This window comes from Delphinus delphis, chromosome 1 (genome assembly GCF_949987515.2).
Source record: "Delphinus delphis chromosome 1, mDelDel1.2, whole genome shotgun sequence".
Taxonomy (NCBI): Eukaryota; Metazoa; Chordata; class Mammalia; order Artiodactyla; family Delphinidae; genus Delphinus; species Delphinus delphis.
This window is the reverse complement of record NC_082683.1, coordinates 32268929-32286385: the sequence shown is the minus strand read 5'-3', so window position 1 is coordinate 32286385 and position 17457 is coordinate 32268929. Positions and strand designations below refer to the sequence as shown.

At 42.6% G+C, this 17457-nt stretch overlaps 2 protein-coding genes across 2 annotated transcripts in view; both read right to left on the bottom strand.

Annotated features, from left to right (window-relative positions):
* The window catches only part of ZMPSTE24 (zinc metallopeptidase STE24), a 48897-nt gene extending 47484 nt beyond the window's left edge, over positions 1 to 1413 (bottom strand). Inside the window, exon 1 of the mRNA XM_060020090.1 lies at positions 1257 to 1413. Within this exon, the coding sequence (XP_059876073.1) occupies positions 1257 to 1379 (123 nt within the window). The 5' untranslated portion in view covers positions 1380 to 1413. The remainder of the gene's footprint in view (positions 1 to 1256) is intronic.
* Positions 1414 to 9431: 8018 nt separating this feature from the next.
* TMCO2 (transmembrane and coiled-coil domains 2) lies at positions 9432 to 11996 on the bottom strand. The gene is made up of 2 exons (XM_060004002.1): positions 11775 to 11996; positions 9432 to 9746 (listed from the first exon to the last, which is right to left on the bottom strand). Exons 1-2 carry the CDS (start codon positions 11994 to 11996, stop codon positions 9432 to 9434), a joined length of 537 nt encoding a protein of 178 aa, XP_059859985.1.
* Between the last annotated feature and the right edge of the window lie 5461 nt (positions 11997 to 17457).

Here is a 17457-nt window from a genome sequence, read left to right as displayed (position 1 = left end):
ATTATTAAAGTAAGACAAGTAGGTAGATGTTCAATACCCCATCTCCAATTTAGACAGTACATACGGTGTGCTTACTTTCTGCAAAGGATCTTCTCTAGGCCTACAGCATTCTGTACTAATGAAGCTGTCTTAAGAGCTAGTCAGAGAACCTAGTGCTATACAGCTTAACACCTCTTTGAATATCCTGGACTAAAAAAAGAAATCTAGATATAACCCAGACAATGACAGATATAGAAAATTTTTTAATTTTCAATTTAAAGATTCATACAGAATGTAATCTGAGAGGAGAAATTTGCAGAGGAAAAAGATTGTAGTGCTCAAGGAAAAGGTTCCAGCAGTTTAAAAAAGAAAGGTTTTCCTAACCATTACAGTTGACTTGATTCAGTGCCAACACAGAAGAAAACCAGCAGTGAAAGACAGCCATAAAGTGGTCAATTAAACTTCAAATCTATCTCATTTAAAAGTTCAGATCTCAGAAATTCCCTGGTGGTTCAGTGTTTAGGACTCCGAGCTTCTACTGCCCGCCAGGGTGGGAGAACTAAGATCCCGCAGGCCACATGATGTGGCCAAAAAATAAATAAATAAAGTTCATATCTCTAATCCATCAAACTGTTAATTGTGATTATCTCCAGGGAACTGTTATTAAGTAACTTTCTACTTTATTGTTTAATTGTTTGAATAAAAACAATAAAGAAGCCTTTAAGAAAATGTTCTTTGGGCAAAAACAACAATATACACTTTTTTTTTCTTTCTTTTTTATTTTTTAAAGGGAAAAGAGTTCAGGTCTTTGGAAGGACTGAGAAATCTTCATTTTCAGAAAATGGCTTCCCAGTGCTGTGGTTGAACATGACACAAATATCGTGGGCAAGTTGTGATTATAAAATTTTAGTATCTTCTTTCTGAAGGTTTATGAGTTGCTGCCAAAAATAAAGGAAGTAAGTCTGGGCCCGAGAATCCTTAGGAAGCTGTGGGGCAGGTACAAGAGCTCAGGCCTGAAAAGGCGGCAGCCCTGCCTTCCCTTTCACCAGATCCTAAGCGGCCTGGGGCCCATGATCACGTTGCGGAAAACGTCCTGAAGCACCAGATCCCCTCAAGGCCTACCCCATCATCGGGCCAAGTTAGGAGGCTCAGTAGAGACCCATAAGGTCGAGGCCGGTGCTGGGGCCGCAGCAATCATCCAGGGACTTGGAGTCGAGACCGAGGCTGGCCTAGAGCTGGCCGGGTGTCGGGGTCAGGTGGGCCCTGTCTAGGCTCACCTGCCGCCGTGCTAGGAAGGTCTCCCAGAGATACACTGTCCAGGAGAAGAGCAACACGGCCCCGAAGATACGCTTCTCGGCCGACATCTCCCACACCGCGTCCAGCGACGCCCACATCCCCATGACCACCCCGTTCCGCCGGCTCCTTCAGCGAGCACTGGTGCCACACCGACACCCGTCCCCTCAGAGCATCCCCACAGTGTCACAGCGATATCCGTCCCTCCCGAGAGCTCCTATACCGACACCCGTCCCATCCCACGCCCTCTGCTCAGCCCGCAGTGTTACACAGACACTCTTCCCCCGGCTGACGCTCCCTAGGGCCGCCTAGTGTCTACAGGAACAGGATAAGCTCCGCCTTCCTCACTTCCGGCCCACAGTCCGAGTTCCGACCTCCGCCAGCCGTTGCTCCCCTGAGTTGTGTTGCACCAACAATCTTTCCCCTCTCCTCCACGGCGTGTTCCTGCTGAGGGTCCGGCTTCCCTCCTGGGCCTGGCAGAGCCGCGGACTCTCCGCGTTCTAGCCTCCCGAGTGGCAATTTCTTCTCTTCGTTACGGGGCTTGCCCTGGCTGGGCTGCAGCCTGCGCCGTTCTTTCCGCGGTCAGGACCACTGGTCTTCGGGCTAAGCGGGAACGGACAGAGTGGGCCGCCGCTCCGGCCCTGAGGTCGCTGGGAAGAACAGCAGAGGAGCCGGCTTCCCAGGCTCTAGAAATCATTCCTCTGAACTGGTGCTTCTCGGACTGTGGTGTATTCATCCCTGGGATACCTTAAGACTAAAGTTAAGAGCGGGACTAGGCATTATAAGTGTGTTTTGGCCTATATTGGGCTGTTCTGAATTCAGGCATACTAGAAAGTGGGTAATGAGTTTTGTTTTTATTTTGAACCCCTCGTGCAGCTTGCAGGTCTTAGTTCCCCCACCAGGGATTGAACCCGGGGCCGCGGTAGTGAAAGCCCAGAGTCCTAACCACTGGACCGCCAGGGAAGTCCCGTAGGCAACATTTTTTGTTTACTGAAATGGCAGGCAGCATTTTTTTTTTGTCCACAAAACCAAAGAATTGATTTAATATTCTAACAAAACTACAAGTATTATCATACATTAATGTGAGTAATATTTCTTGGCACCGTATCTACTAAAACAAAAAAGAAATAAAATTGAAAGTGGACCCTGCTTATCTAACAGTAAGAAATAGTCATTCAGATACATGAATTAATTGGTGGAGAAGCCCCATCTATCTCACTGAGAGATGCATTTCCAGTAGAATTTTACCTTTTATGTTTATGTGTTATCGAATTTGTAATCGTGTCAAAAGAGCAGCTACATGTTAAAGGTAATTGTAAAATTACTCAGTTCAGAAGAATTCTAATATGTAGAGCCATACAATTACAGGAAAAAAATTAAATTTTACTTTAATACATACATATTTTTATTGCAAAGATGTGATCTATAAAATGTTTTTCAAACATAAAAAGTGTTACATTTGGATAACATGGGGAAGTGGAACATAAATATAAGTTATAAAGGAACAGTGTAGAATTATCGAATGTTAAAGAGCTCATTCATGTACTTTTAAATGGGTGATGGTTATTCAATTGTTATGTAGATTCTGTTGGACACACTATGAAGAAAGATTTAACAGTTTTATCTTATATTGTCATTATTTACAATTTGCCAGAATTTACATCCATTGCAACTATTTCAATTTATGATGAAAACTTTTAGATATCAACTTAAAAATAAGCGGGGATAAACATTTTTTCAGAATGCTCACTTGGACTATCACTGCTATGTCCTCTTCAGTCTTGTCTTCTCCTGTCTGGGTCCACCCAGCCTGCTGCAGTTAGTCCAAATCCTCACAAAGCCCCTGCCACCCAAACTGTGTGGCTAAGGGCACAGGTTTAGAGTCATTGTTTACGTTCTAGTCACAGCTGCACCACATATTAACAGCTTAACCCCTGTGTGCATCACTTCCTCATCAGTAAAATGAGAATAATAGTATTTACCCCCTCACACTGTGAGGATCAAATGAGAAAAATCATATAAAACTCTTAGTCATGTGTCTGGCTCTGAATAAGTGTCCAATAAGGATTAGCTACTAGCTCACCATACTTGGGAGAATTGCACCATAGTTGATCTGTCACCATGTGTCTGAGGAGATAAGGGATCAGGAAGCTGGTATGAGGTTTCTAAAAGTCAAAACTGGAATTCACTCATTTATTCAACAAATACTGTGTGTCTGCTAAGTACCAGACAGGGTTCTAGGTGCTGGGGATATAGCAGTGACCCAAAGCCCCTTCCTCTCCTGAAACTTAACATTCTTAGTGGGCTAGGGTGGATGAGGAGTTGACAGATAAGAAGCATATACGTAACAGTAAAAGCAGAGGAGGTGATAAGTGCTATGAAGAAAAAGCAGGGAAAGAGGGATGTAGTGTGTTGGCAGGGGTGCTGTAAGATGGTCAAGGAAGACCTCTCAGGTTGTTACTCAAAGACTGGGTCACCTCTTGGTGGGTATCAAGCCAAAACACACAACCAATGGGAATTCCCTGGCGGTCCAGTTGTTAGGACTCCATGCTTTCACTGCCGAGGGCCTGGGTTCAGTCCCTAGTCGGGGAACTAAGATATTGCAAGCCGCATGGCACAGCCAAAAAACAAAAACAAAAACAAAAGACACAACCTAGCCAAAGAGTGGGAGAAGGAAGGATTTACTACTTGCAGCAAGTAAGGAGAACACCAAGGATCTTTCCCAAAGCAGCGTCTCCCCGAACAGCAAAATTGGGGAAGTTTAAGCATATTCGTGAAGGAGCTTGAGCAGAGGAGAATTCAGCATAGAATTGGGGCAAAGGTTGCCAGAGCCCAAGCTCTAGTTGACTGAAGTCATGAGGATCAGAAAAGGTCAACATCATCATTCCTTTGGTTCCACCCAGTTTGGGATCTTTGCATGTAGTTACCATCCTTCACCTGGGGGGGACTTAAGTTCCTGAAGAACAGCTCAAAGATATGTACCAGATTGTTACAGGAATCTGTTTTAGCACTGAACTATTGTTTCTTTTCTTTCTTTCTTTCTTTTCTTTCTTTCTTTTTTTTTTTTTTTACTGGTGTATAGTTGTTTTACAATGTTGTATTAGTTTCTACTGGACAGCAAAGTGGAGTTCCCTGTGCTATACAGCAGGTTCTCATTAATTATCTGTTTTATACATATTAGTGTGTATACGTCAATCCCAATCTCCCAATTCATCCCACCTCTCTTTTCCCCCTTGGTGTCCATACGTTTGTTCTCTACGTCTGTGTCTCTATTTCTGCCTTGCAAACCAGTCCATCTGTACCATTTTTCTAGATTCCACAAATATGCGTTAATATATGATATTTTGAACTATTGTTTCTTGACTTTTTGTTCCCTTAAACTCATTAATTACTGAGACCTGTTCAAGGGCAAGCCTTGTGGCCAGGCTTAGATCACAAAATGGCATAGGCCTAAAATGGCTTCTCTTATATCAAGAAAGCCATGCCTGGTTCTTTTTCTCTGGGGACCCCTACCCTATCTGCTTACAAGTTTAGCTGACATTTGAGTACAGACCCAAAGAAAGTAAGAGAAGAAGCCAAGGCGTGTGGGTCTGGGAGAAGTGTGCCATGCACGGCGAACAGCAAGAGCAAAGGCCCTGAGGTGTGACAATGCTTAGCATATTTGAGGAGCAGTAAGAGAGTGGGGAAAGAGTGGAAAAAATAAGAAGGAGGGGTATGCAGATCATGCCGTAATGCAAAGTCTTTTAGTTAAGAACTTGACCTTTACTCAGAGGGAAATAATAAGCCATTGAAAGGTTTTGAACAGAGAAATAAAATGATCTTTTCAGCTACTCTGTAGAGAATAAATTGAAAGGGGACACAGATGGAAGCAGGGAGTCCAGTTAGGAGGCCAGTTCATAAATGCAGGTGAGACATGCTGGTGGCCTGGACTAGGGTGGTAGGGGTAGAGGGAGAAGGGAATCATGGAAAGTAATAACTTGTTCCCCTTTGCAGAAAGATAGTGTTAATAGATGGGCTGGTCCGTGTGGAGACTGACATGGGAGCCTCCAAACAGGCTATTGTCAGGGTTTTGCCAAAGAAGAGGATACGGATGCTCCTCCCTAGAGTGTGGCCACTGGTGTAAGGTAGTTCATCTACCCCATCTAACCTGAATGATAAAATGGCTCTCAAACCCTTTTCCTATTTTGCCTTGATTCTCTGTTTGCCAAGCATCCAAGATCTCTTAATTGATGCCTTGGACATAAGTGATCTGATCGCAAGAAAAGAATGACCCCCCCCCACTAGGAATGAATACTTGGTATCAATCTCTTATGATTGTGGTGAGAATCATTTATCTTTTCTGGGGAACTGAGGGCCAGGAACAAGGTGACCCCAAAACCGTGTAACTCAGATTGGGACTTGAACCCACGGTCTTTTAACTGAGATCACACCTGGTCTCAGGACTTAATGAAGCTCAGGTTCTTGATGTCTCATCACAGAAAGAATTCAGTGAGAGACAAAGTGATAGGTAAGAAGTGGATTTATTTAGGGAGAAACACGCTCCACAGACAGTGTGGGCCATCTCAGAAGGTGAGAGTGGCCCCAGGGTATGGGGTTGTCAGTTGTTATAGGGTGGGTGATTTCGTAGGCTAACGAGTGGGAGGAGTATTCCAGCTATTTTGGGGAAGGGGTGGGGATTTCCAGGAATTGGGCCACTGCCCACTTTTTTTTTTTAATTTAATTTTTTTATACAGCAGGTTCTTATTAGTCATCATTTTATACACATCAGTGTATACATGTCAATCCCAATCTCCCAATTCATCACACCACCACCACCCACCCACACCAGTTTCCCTCCTTGGTGTCCATACGTTTGTTCTCTACATCTGTGTCTATTTCTGCCCTGCAAACCGGTTCATCTGTACAATTTTTCTAGGTTCCACATATATGCGTTAACATACAATATTTGTTTTTCTCTTTCTGACTTACTTCACTCTGTATGACAGTCTCTAGATCCATCCACGTCTCAACAAATGACCCAATTTCGTTCCTTTTTATGCTGAGTAATATTCCATTGTATATACGTACCACATCTTCTTTATCCATTCGTCTGTCGATGGGCATTTAGGTTGCTTCCATGACCTGGCTATTGTAAATAGTGCTGCAATGAACATTGGGGTGCATGTGTTTTTGAATTATGGTTTTCTCTGTGAATTCCAGTAGTGGAATTGCTGGGTCATGTGGTAATTCTATTTTTAGTTTTTTAAGGAACCTCCATACTGTTCTCCATAGTGGCTGTATCAATTTACATTCTCACCAACAATGCAAGAGGGTTCCCTTTTCTCCACACCCTCTCCAGCTTTTGTTGTTTGTAGATTTTCTGATGATGCCCATTCTAACTGGTGTGAGGCGATACCTCATTGTAGTTTCTTTTTTTAATTAATTAATTAATTAATTATTTTTTATTTTTGGCTGCGTTGGGTCTTCGTTGCTGCATGCGGGCTTTCTCTGGTTGTGGTGAGCAGGGCCTACTTTGTTGAGGTGTGCGGGCTTCTTATTGTGGTGGCTTCTCTTGTTGTGGAGCACTTTTTGACCTTTATGGTTGGCCTTGGAACGGTCACGGTGCCTCTGGCTGTGTCATTTAGCACGCTGTATTACAATGAGTGTATACTGAGGCTCAAGGTCTAGTGGAAGTCGACTCGTCCGCCATCTTGGACCTATCTGTTTCTAATCAGTTTATGTCGTGTCCTTGGGCTATGTCATTCTTTTAAAGGTTGTGCCCTGCCCCCTTCCCTACTGTTTCAACCCCATCAGTTTCTTTTGCATCTAGCTCATTCTATCCCCTGTCTCCCACACAGACTACCAAATCTATGTTACTCCCCTGTTTAAAAACCTTCACTGGGCCATTCCCAACAGTATGGCATGAACTTTAAGGCCCTTCATTACCTGACATCACTCTACTCTTCTAGACCTTCTTCTGACACTTTCCTTTGATATACCCCAGAGTGGTAACCAAGACAAGAAGACTGGAACTATGCACGAAGACACTGAAATTTAGCACAAAAAATTGAGACACTGACTTTAAAAGATTGCATGGCACTCCTTCAGCAGCACAGTTCAAAACCTTCCCACCTACACTGTCAGATAATGCACATTGTTGATAACTCCGGTCTGTTCTGTTCACATCAGAAATTAAAGCTGATCTGAGGATGAGGTTAGTGTGTCCTTCCCTGAAGCCAAAGTCCTTCATTTGTCGCTCTGGAAATAGGCAGTTCTCAGTCACCCTGAAACTCTCCTTGCCCTCCAAGTAAGCCATCCTCTTTCTCACATGGCTCTGTGGTAAGCCCACCAGCAGGAATACTTTCCATTTCAGTGTCTGCCTGTGTAACCCCTTATGGGACAACTCAGTGTCACCTCCTCTGCCAAGGCTTTCCTGGCCCCGCCCTGTATTCACCAGCCTGTTTTTGCACTACACAGTGAAGTCTCATCTTTATTCAGGAGTTGCATTCTAACTCCCATGCACTGGACAAAAATTATGACCAGAATTACCTGCAGAAATCCCTTAGGAAGATGTCACTTGTCATGCCAAAACCTTGGTTCTCTGTACACCGATGCCAAACAGAAATACAGAGACAGAGTTATGGAGGAGAAAGAAAGAGTGGCTTTATTTCTTTGCCAGGCAGAGAGGGAACACCGCAGGCTAGTGCCTCAAGAACTGTGCCCCCCTCGTCCGGGGTAGTGGTCAGAGGTATGTGGTAAGGATCTAGGCAGCGACAGTCTTACATTCTTCTTTCTTCAGCAAAATTGCAAAAGGGTGGGGCTGCTGACAGGATTAGGGTGTGTGCAGGGTCTCTGGTGGTCTCCTAATCTTGATGAGCTTCTCTGGTCCCTTTAATCCTGCCTCAGGTGGTTTCCTGGCTGCTCCTCCCTAGATGAGCAACTGTTCAGATCTGCCCTTTGGCACTCAGGGAAGGTCATGGAGGCTGGAGTCCTGCCTACAAGAAATGGGGGACAAAAACCCCTCCATGCCCGGGAACCCCACAGGGCCCTGCTTGGCATCACTTGGGAGACTGCTGTGTTGTGTCCTGTGGAACAAGGCAGCCAGTTTTCCTCCAGCATGGCAATAAACCACTGTTTATAAAGTATTTCATTTAGGTGTCAGATGGTTACAAAGTGTTTCAATGACTGTAATCACATTTACTGTGGCAAAATGCGCACACTATAAGGCTTGTGGAATCTGAGACCCACTGAGACAACCATCTACCACCATCTCCCCAGTACACCATCTTTCTCAGCAGGGGACACACTCATTGAGTGGAATGGCAGGTAGGTGCCTCCTTCCCTTCTTCCCTCCCTGCTAAGCTAGGATTCACATGAGGAGAATTCACCTAAGCTAAGATATGACCCTTGTTCTGTATTATCTTTTTTTTTTTTTTTTTTGGCCGCACGGCTTGCGGGATCTTAATTCCCTGACCAGGGATTGAACCCACGACCTCGGCAGTGAAAGCGCGGGGTCCTAACCACTGGACCGCCAAGGAATTCCCTGTATTATTTTTATAATTCCTTGTTCTGAAATGACCTGTCCAACCAACCAAACTGAGTGCTCCAGAAGCACTCAGAACAGATTCCCAAGGATGATCACAATGCTTTCTTAGCACAGAATAAGAATTAGTAAAAGTTGGATAAAATCAAACAATCTCCTTTATGTCCAGCCCCACCCTTGCCCACCTCTGAATAATTAATGCAGGGAGACTCCAGGCCACATATTTATCTTTAGGCCAAAAACCAGCACAAGAGCCAGCCTCCCTCTCTATAGGACAGTCCACAGCATCACCCTTAACAGCACTTTCTTGCTGTTTTTATTATATCGAATCCAACCTCTTCAGCATGGAGCTCAAGGCCACCTCCCTGACCACTCTCCCTTCTGTTCCCACTCCCATGATTCCTTTTCTATATGGCTGCTTAGGGTCTCCAGCCTGCCAAGTGGGCACCACAATCTCAGACATTTTTAACCACCACAATCCCCCACGTAACCCCACCACACACACAAGTGGAAGCTGGGCCCTGCTGAATAGAGAGCCAGTCCTGGCTGGGTAATTTCAATATAGTTCTCCGTCTTTATTGATACACCACTGCACACATGAGGGAAACAGTGCTTTTCTAGAAAAGATTGGAGTCCATCACATTTCAGATGCGGATGTAAACCCTGATGTAAGCAAGGGACTCTGGCAGTCAGAGCAGCTGCAGCTGCGCTCAGAGGAGCAATCCCTCTTTGTGGCAGGTTTTTGGGAAATGATCATCCTTTCCAGGTCCTTCATTTTGTTTTCCACTGTCTGAAGTTTTTCCAGAATTTTCTCTTGCAGACCCAAAGATAGGAAGATATTATTGTCTTGAAATGGGAGACCATTCCCTTCTGGGTTGACCAGCAAAGCCTGAAAAAAATCTGAGCCTTTCTTGTAAAGTGTGTAGAGTGTGATTGCAAACAACAATATTTTCTAAAATAAAACAACAGAAGTTGAACGTTACTTGTTTATAAATGTGAAATGCCACAGTTTACTGTAGATGCAAAAACAAAAGATGACTCTAAAAGTAATTATAATCCCTCATTCCTATGCCAAGGCTTCTAACAAAACATCTTCACACCTATTTTGTCTTTTGATCTTTATCACAAAATGGAGTGGTAGGCAGGTCAGGGATTATTATAATTAATATAATTAAAAAAATAATAGTAGATACTGTTTGCTGAAAGTCTGCCTCATGCAAGGCTCTGTGCTAGGAGTTTCCTTCCCTATGCAGGACCTATTTATGTAGAAAAAAACAGAGCTGGATAACCATTTAGATGCCTTCCAGTTCGGACTCTGTCATTGTCCAAGGTCATATATTTGGAAATGGTAGAGCCAGGACTGGAATCCAGGAATTCTGATTTCCATATATTCCATATAATTCTGATTTCCATATATTCCTGAATTTTCAGTTCAGACCAGTGTTTCAGTGGTCTGAAACACTGGATTTCCTGGTCATAGAAAAAAATTTTTTTTAATGTGCTAGGACAGAGTCCTGGTAGGAAAAGAGAAAAAATCAACTTTTTTTCCTTATAATAACTAGCACTGCTTACTGAGTACTACTGTGTGCTAAGCTTTATACATACAAGATCTCCTTTAATCCTCACCAAAACCCTGAGGGAGGCACTGTTAGCAAACCGATTTCACAGATAAGGAAACTGGGGTTTACAGGCTAAGTGACTGCTCTCACATCACACAGCAAGTGATAGAATGAAGAAGCCCCCGCAGTCTGACTCCAGAGCTTATTAACCACTCTGTTATACTACCTCTTTTTGGCTGAGGTGTCTGGAGGGCTGTGAATTCATCTTTCTGATTGAATTAAACAATAACCAAACAAGAGCAGAACCCAGAAGTACAGATAGGAGTTTGGTGTTTTGCCTTCTATTCTTCTATATTCTAATTGAAATACATGTACATGAATATGTAGACACACAAATCCCTGTTGGGGATTTAGGTCAGTTGGACTATATTAAATGAGATTTTTGGAGAAGAATTTAATTTAGAATCCTAAAAATTGGGTTCAAATCTCAGCTTTTACAATCTATGTCACCTTGGGTCAGTGATAACCAAGTTCGCTCACCTACAAAATGGAGATAATAATCCCTGCCCTGCCTACCATGCAAGGTTTTGAGAGATTAAGAGAATGCATGTGACTGATTTCTCAACAGTAGTGACATGAAAATAAGTGAGCGCTACAAAATAATCCAGTAATAACTTATCTCAGCATTTACCAAGTAAACCAGTCACCCTTTAACAAAGCCCTCTTTAAGTCCCGTTTCCTTAAATTTAGGCTGAACCTCAGTGCACCTCAGTTTCCTAGTTCGTCATATGAAAATAACCTCTATTTCATGGAACTGTTGGGATTCTCAAAGCATTTTAACTATATTGTCAATATAGCTATAATTGGTAATTAAACAGAGGTATGCTTGTAAAATCCTAAATGTTTTTCATAATCCCAGCCAATTGTACTCCTACTCCCCAAAAGAGCCCCTGTATATTCATTGTGATGACTAAATCAATATACACGCTTCCTCATCAGTTACAGAGCAAAAGGCACAGTAAGAACAGAAAGGCGAAACCCAAGATCCCAGTTATACTTGCAGTGCTATTCTATAAGAGGTACTCCATATGGTGTCTGGCACACAGTTAGACACTCAAAGATGAATACAAATATATGATCAAATAAATTTGGAGGTCAGGCTGCCTTCTCAGATTATGAACTTCTTTAATGTGTTTTATCATAAGACAAGCCAAAGATCATTGTGAGAAAGACCATTTTTATGCCAAAAACATAACTGATGGAAGTTTTTAAGGATAACGTAGTTTCAACCAACTTCAGAGACAAAGGTTCACTCTGGTTTATATGCATGGTCTTAAAACTGGGTGGCAGCAATATGGGAGGGAACTGACCAAATTTCAATGTAAAACTATTTAAATTTCTCTGTAATGAAAGAGTATAACCTGAATTGACTGAACACTTCGTTTCCATAAGGCATATACTCCTATTCCCAACAAAATCAAAAAGGAAATCTCCAGGATAACTTGCACAGCCGGAGCAAGATTATCTAGTAGCCCCAAACTTGTTTGCTGAGACACACTAGTCTCTCCCAGAAAAGTTGCTTGTAGATAATTCCATATCGAGCTCAGAGAGATGATGTCCCAGATAGAAGACAAAGGTGACATTTTAACATAACAGCAGCTCCAGGAACTGCATGTGCACAGGCTTTAGGAACCTAGATACGAGTTAGGAAGAGTTGTCTGGGAGTCCAGTTCTGAAGCCATTGTGAGCTGTGCTTTGTGATATCACTGTTCTGAAGCTCAGCTTGTTTCCCACTCACCCACTGAACCTTCTCACTCAAAACCAAGCAGACAGTGGTCTGAATTTTCAGTTCAGTCATAGCACTCTCTCTAATCTTCGGCAAGTCCTAGCTCTAACACAGCACTGTCCAACAGAACTTTCTGCAATGATGGAAATGTTCTATATTTGCTCTGTCCAACATGGAAGCCACTAGTCACTTGAAAAGTGGACAGTGTGGCTGAGGAACTGAATTTTACATTTTATTAAATGTAAATTTAAGTAGCCACATGTGGCTAGTGGCTACCCTCTTAAACAGTGTATAGAACATTTCCAATAATCCGTGGGACGGAGAGCAATTATTTTCACATTTCAACTGAGAAAACTGAGGTTAAGTGGAGAGGAGAGGAGACAGGATTTAAAAAGGGCTTTCCTAAAGAGCGAGTAGTTTACTTGGTAAATGTGGAGGGAGGTTCTTACTGGATCATTTTGTAGCATTTCCTTTTTCATATGTCACTACTGCTTAGAAATCGTGATCTTTGGAAAAGCTTTTGACATATTTGAGCCTCATTTTGCTCATCTGTTTACATCTCCTTCGTAAGATTTACATTAGGAACAAATGGTATCATTTCCTAAGCACTTTGTAAACAGTAGCATGCTGTACCATAACCTATATGCCATGTTATCAAGTCCATTATTTACTGACTAGTACCTATCTACTCAACAAGGAGGTATGGAAGTATAAAATATAAGGTCTGTTCCCAAAAATCTTACATGAAAAAAAGGTAGTTCACACACAAGCGTATAATATAAATTGTGAGATCATTTACCAAGACAGCAAGAATCCAAAAGAGGGTTTGCACCAAGAGGAGGGGAGGGGCATGGTAAGTAAGGAGAGAAAGGGTCAGTTATGACAACTTTTAGAAAAATATTGTCTGATGCTATTCTGATTTGTTCATCTGGTTGACTGAAAGAAAGAAGATGAATAGGGAAGCCTGGTGGAGAAAGAATAACTGTTTTGTTCTTGCAGGAATCAGAGGTATGGCAAGTTGCTTGAGGTGTCAGGGACACATCCAGGAAGCGGAGTCTAGAATGTTGTTGGATATATAGTACCATGTCAGGGCAAAATGACCTACTGATTTAGGAGCGACTGCTAATGATGTTAAACCCATAGTCTGCTAGTGACTGACCACAACCAGAATCTTTTCTAGAAAGGAATACAAATTACTCAGATAAGACTTGGGATTTTACTATAACAAGTTAAACATATGTCAGAAACCATTAAAGAATGATAACCAAAAACTTTTTGGAGAAAAATATGGTTGTGACAACCGAATCATTACCCAAGACTTCCTATACTAGATGAGATCCCCCTGTTACATGGCACCTTAGACTTTACTTTCAAAGCACTTAACACGATTAAGGTTATTTGTGCAATTTTGGGTTTAATATATCTTCCCTGACTATTGTAAACTCAAGGCAGACAGGGACCAAGGTTGTCCATTTTATTGACTACTGTATCCCTAGTGCTTGGTACTTAGCAGGCATTCAAATATTTTTAAGTAAATACAAAGTCTCCTAGAAGAATTCCAAATATCCTTATAGCCTAAACTGTTCAATCATCAAGTGCCCATTACCATATTTGTATACTCGTTTCTATAGAAGCTTTATAGAGTAGCTGTTAAGAGGATAGGCCTTTGGGAGTATAATGGATCTGGGTTCAAATTTAGGCTGTACTATTCACTAACTTTGTTACCTTGGGCAGGTTACTTAACTTGAGGCTCAATATCTTCATTGGTAAAGTGAGAGTAATTCCTACCTTGTAGGGCTACTGTAATGAGAACTCGATAATTTGTGTAAAAGAGGGCAACTATTATTTATAGTGATGTTTATGACCAAATGCAAGGTATTGTGGATCTCAATAGTATAAAGTTCCTCAAAGAGAATCTAGTCTGAAAACCCATTTATTGTTTGACTCGCCTCTCGGACACCAGAACACCTCCAGTGATGAATTTATCACCATGCGAGGCATCTCAGCCCACCTTTAGTGTCATCCATCCATCCATCCCTCAGTCACTTCCACATTGTGCCCTATTAGGACTTCTTGACTTACACTGCAACTTATGATTTATGCAGTGCCTACTTTCAAAGCTTCACTAGGTTCTTCATTGTCCTTCAAACAAAATCCAAAATCCAGACCATAGTGACAGGCACTAAAATACCTGGTTCCTGCTGACCTATCCAATCTTCTCTCCTACCCCTTTCCCTTTTATTCTCTTAACTCTATAGCTCTACAAGATTTGTCAATGTCACTAACACACCAAGCTGTTGTACCACAAAGCCTTGGCACATAATTGGATTATCCTAACTCCTATTATTTCTTTAGGTTTAAACATTGCTTCCTTTAAGGAAGATTTTCCTGTCCTCTTTTTTGGTTCCCTCAGTCAGGGCATCTTTTGTAGCACTTTTACTTAACTAATTTTTTGTAGTGTTTTGTTTAATGTCTGTCTTCCTGACTAGACTCTAATCTCCAGGATGCAGGAAACTTACCCTGTCATGTTCAATGTTCTCCCCAGAAGCTGGCAGAAGGTGTGTGCTTAGTAAATATCTGGCTATAGCTTTCCTATTGCCTCTTGTCTTCTCTTTTCCAGGCTAAACCTGCCAAATACAGGTTGACAGGGTTTTAAATCTCCTGACTATCCCAGTTACTTCCTCAGAGAGGTTCAGGCCTCCAAATGCAGGCCGTCACAGACTATATTTCTGCAAGTGTAGACAAAGCAGGGCTGCTAGCACAGTGGGCCACTCTTTGCAGACTCAGCTGTACATAATAGGAGGTTGTGTCCCGAATCAGGAGTATAAAGCCGCGAGGCCTCACAGTCTACCACGGGGGTGAAGAGGGGACACCAAGCAACTTTTCTGATTTTCAGAAGTTTCTTTCCGAAAGAAAAACTGACTTTTCCATAGGTCACACGATATTCACAGAAACAATAGTTTCTCCTTTCCACCTCTTTCTCAAATGAGTAACTGTCAACACTGGACATATGACTGGAGTTGGATCTGCATGACCTGGCTTTTACCTATGCTTCAAACTTTATTTCCCACTACTCACTTTCACAAAAAATACAGCTTAATTACAGAACTGTGGTATTTGTGGTACTTTAAATACCACCTGCCACTTTCCATCTTTCTTCTTTCACATTAAGTTCCCCTCCCTGACAATTTTCCAGTCAGATGAGATTGGAAACTGGGCTCCACCTCTTCCTAGCTTTATCAGCTAGGCAAGACACTTCATCCCTCTCTTAAGTTTTTATCTGTCAAATAAGAATACTAACAGTACTGACTTCATGGAGTTATGAAAATTCAACAAGGTAATTTTATGTAAAGTGCTAAAAAAAAAAGTGTAATTATCCTGCATTCTCACAGCACTTCCCACTTCGTATTCTGGGCCACTGCTTCTAGAACTTTTCTGTGCCTATAAATCATCTGGAGATCTTACTGAAATGCAGATTTTGGACCAGGAGGTCTGGACTTGACATTCTACATTTTGAACAAGCTCCTAGGTGATGCCCATGCTGCTGATCTGTGACCACACTTTGATTAAAATGTTTAAGCTACCCCGGCTCTCACATTAAAGCTCCATGATGGCAGATCCTGTAACAAATCTGCTTTGTTATTTTTATCTCCCAAAACATCTGGAATTATCTTTAAATATTTGGCTAATGACTAACTCTGTTCTCCAGTGACTGTCCTTCACAGTGCAGGTCAAAAGTAGGTAAGCTGGGACAGGCTTCCCTGGTGGCGCAGTGGTTGAGAATCTGCCTGCTAATGCAGGGGACACGGGTTTGAGCCCTGGTCTGGGAGGATCCCACATGCCGTGGAGCAACTAGGCCTGTGAGTCACAACTACTGAGCCTGCGCGTCTGGAGCCTGTGCTCCGCAACAAGAGAGGCTGCGATAGTGAGATGAGAGGCCCACGCACCGCGATGAAGAGTGGCCCCCGCTTGCTACAACTAGAGAAAGCCCTTGCACAGAAACGAAGACCCAACACAGCAAAAATAAATTAATTAATTAATAAACTCCTACCCCCAACATCTTCTTTAAAAAAAAAAAAAAAAAGTAGGTAACCTGGGACCAAGAGGATAGGTTAGGGATGAAATCCCTAGGAAGGCTAATCACTAATGACTTGGTCTCTTTCACACATATGCTCATGAACATGGGGAAACATGGAAGCAAGAGAATTCTGGGTAAAATTCAAGAATCAAAGTGTCTGGCATTCTCGACTTCCACATATCATTTTAGGGGGCACAAACTCAGTGCTTCCAGGTCTGTGTCAGGGGTTGGGGACAAACCCCAAAGAGACATCAAGTAAAAATGACAGTACTAAAAACTTCAAAAATAGCCCTCTGATCTTCTGTATTATCATATAATCACACATGCTGGTTTTTAACAGAACATTGTCTTCAATAAAGATCAGATGAAGCAAGCCACTACAACTGGAACAGAAAATGATCTTAGCGTCACCTTAAAGCAAACCTTCAACTGGGTTCTGAAAATTAGGGTTTGGTTCCACTGCAAATGGACTCACTTGGTCCTTCCAGGAGGTAGGAGTTAGAGGTGGTTGAATGGATATAGTTGAGTGTATTTTATTTTGGCCGAACTGGGCGGCATGTGGGATCTTAGTTCCCTGACCAGGGATCGAAACTGCCCCCTGCAGTGGGAGTGCAGAGCCCTACCCACTGGACGACCAGGGAATTCCCCTTTATTTTTATTTATTTTAAAAATTTATTTTATTTTTGGCTGCGTTGAGTCTTCATTGCTGCGTGCAGGCTTTCTGTAGTTGCAGCGAGCCGAGGCTACTCTTCGTTGCAGTGCACGGGCTTCTCGTTGTGGAGCATGGGCTCCAGGTATGCAGGCTTCAGTAGTTGTGCTGCATGGGCTCAGTAGTTGTGGCTCGCAGGCTCTAGGGCGCAGGCTCTGTAGTTGTGGCTCACTGGCTTAGTTGCTCCACGGCATGTGGGATCTTCCTGGACCAGGGCTCGAACCCATGTCCCCTGAACTGGCAGGCGGATTCTTAACCATTGTGCCACCAGGGAAGCCCTCCCCTTTATTTTTAAATTTTTACAATTTTTTTTTTTGGCTGGATATAGTTGAGTCTTAAACAAATTAGCAGCTTTCTCTTGGTCTGATCTAAAAATCTCTAGTATTAGGAATTTTTTAAATGAGGCCACTGGTTATTTCTCATGCTCAGATCACAGATAAGGACCTTTCAAAATCATCACCTACACCGCCTCACTTCGTAAGTGAGGAAACTGAAGCCCACAGAAGAAATTAGCCAAAGATCCCAAAGGAG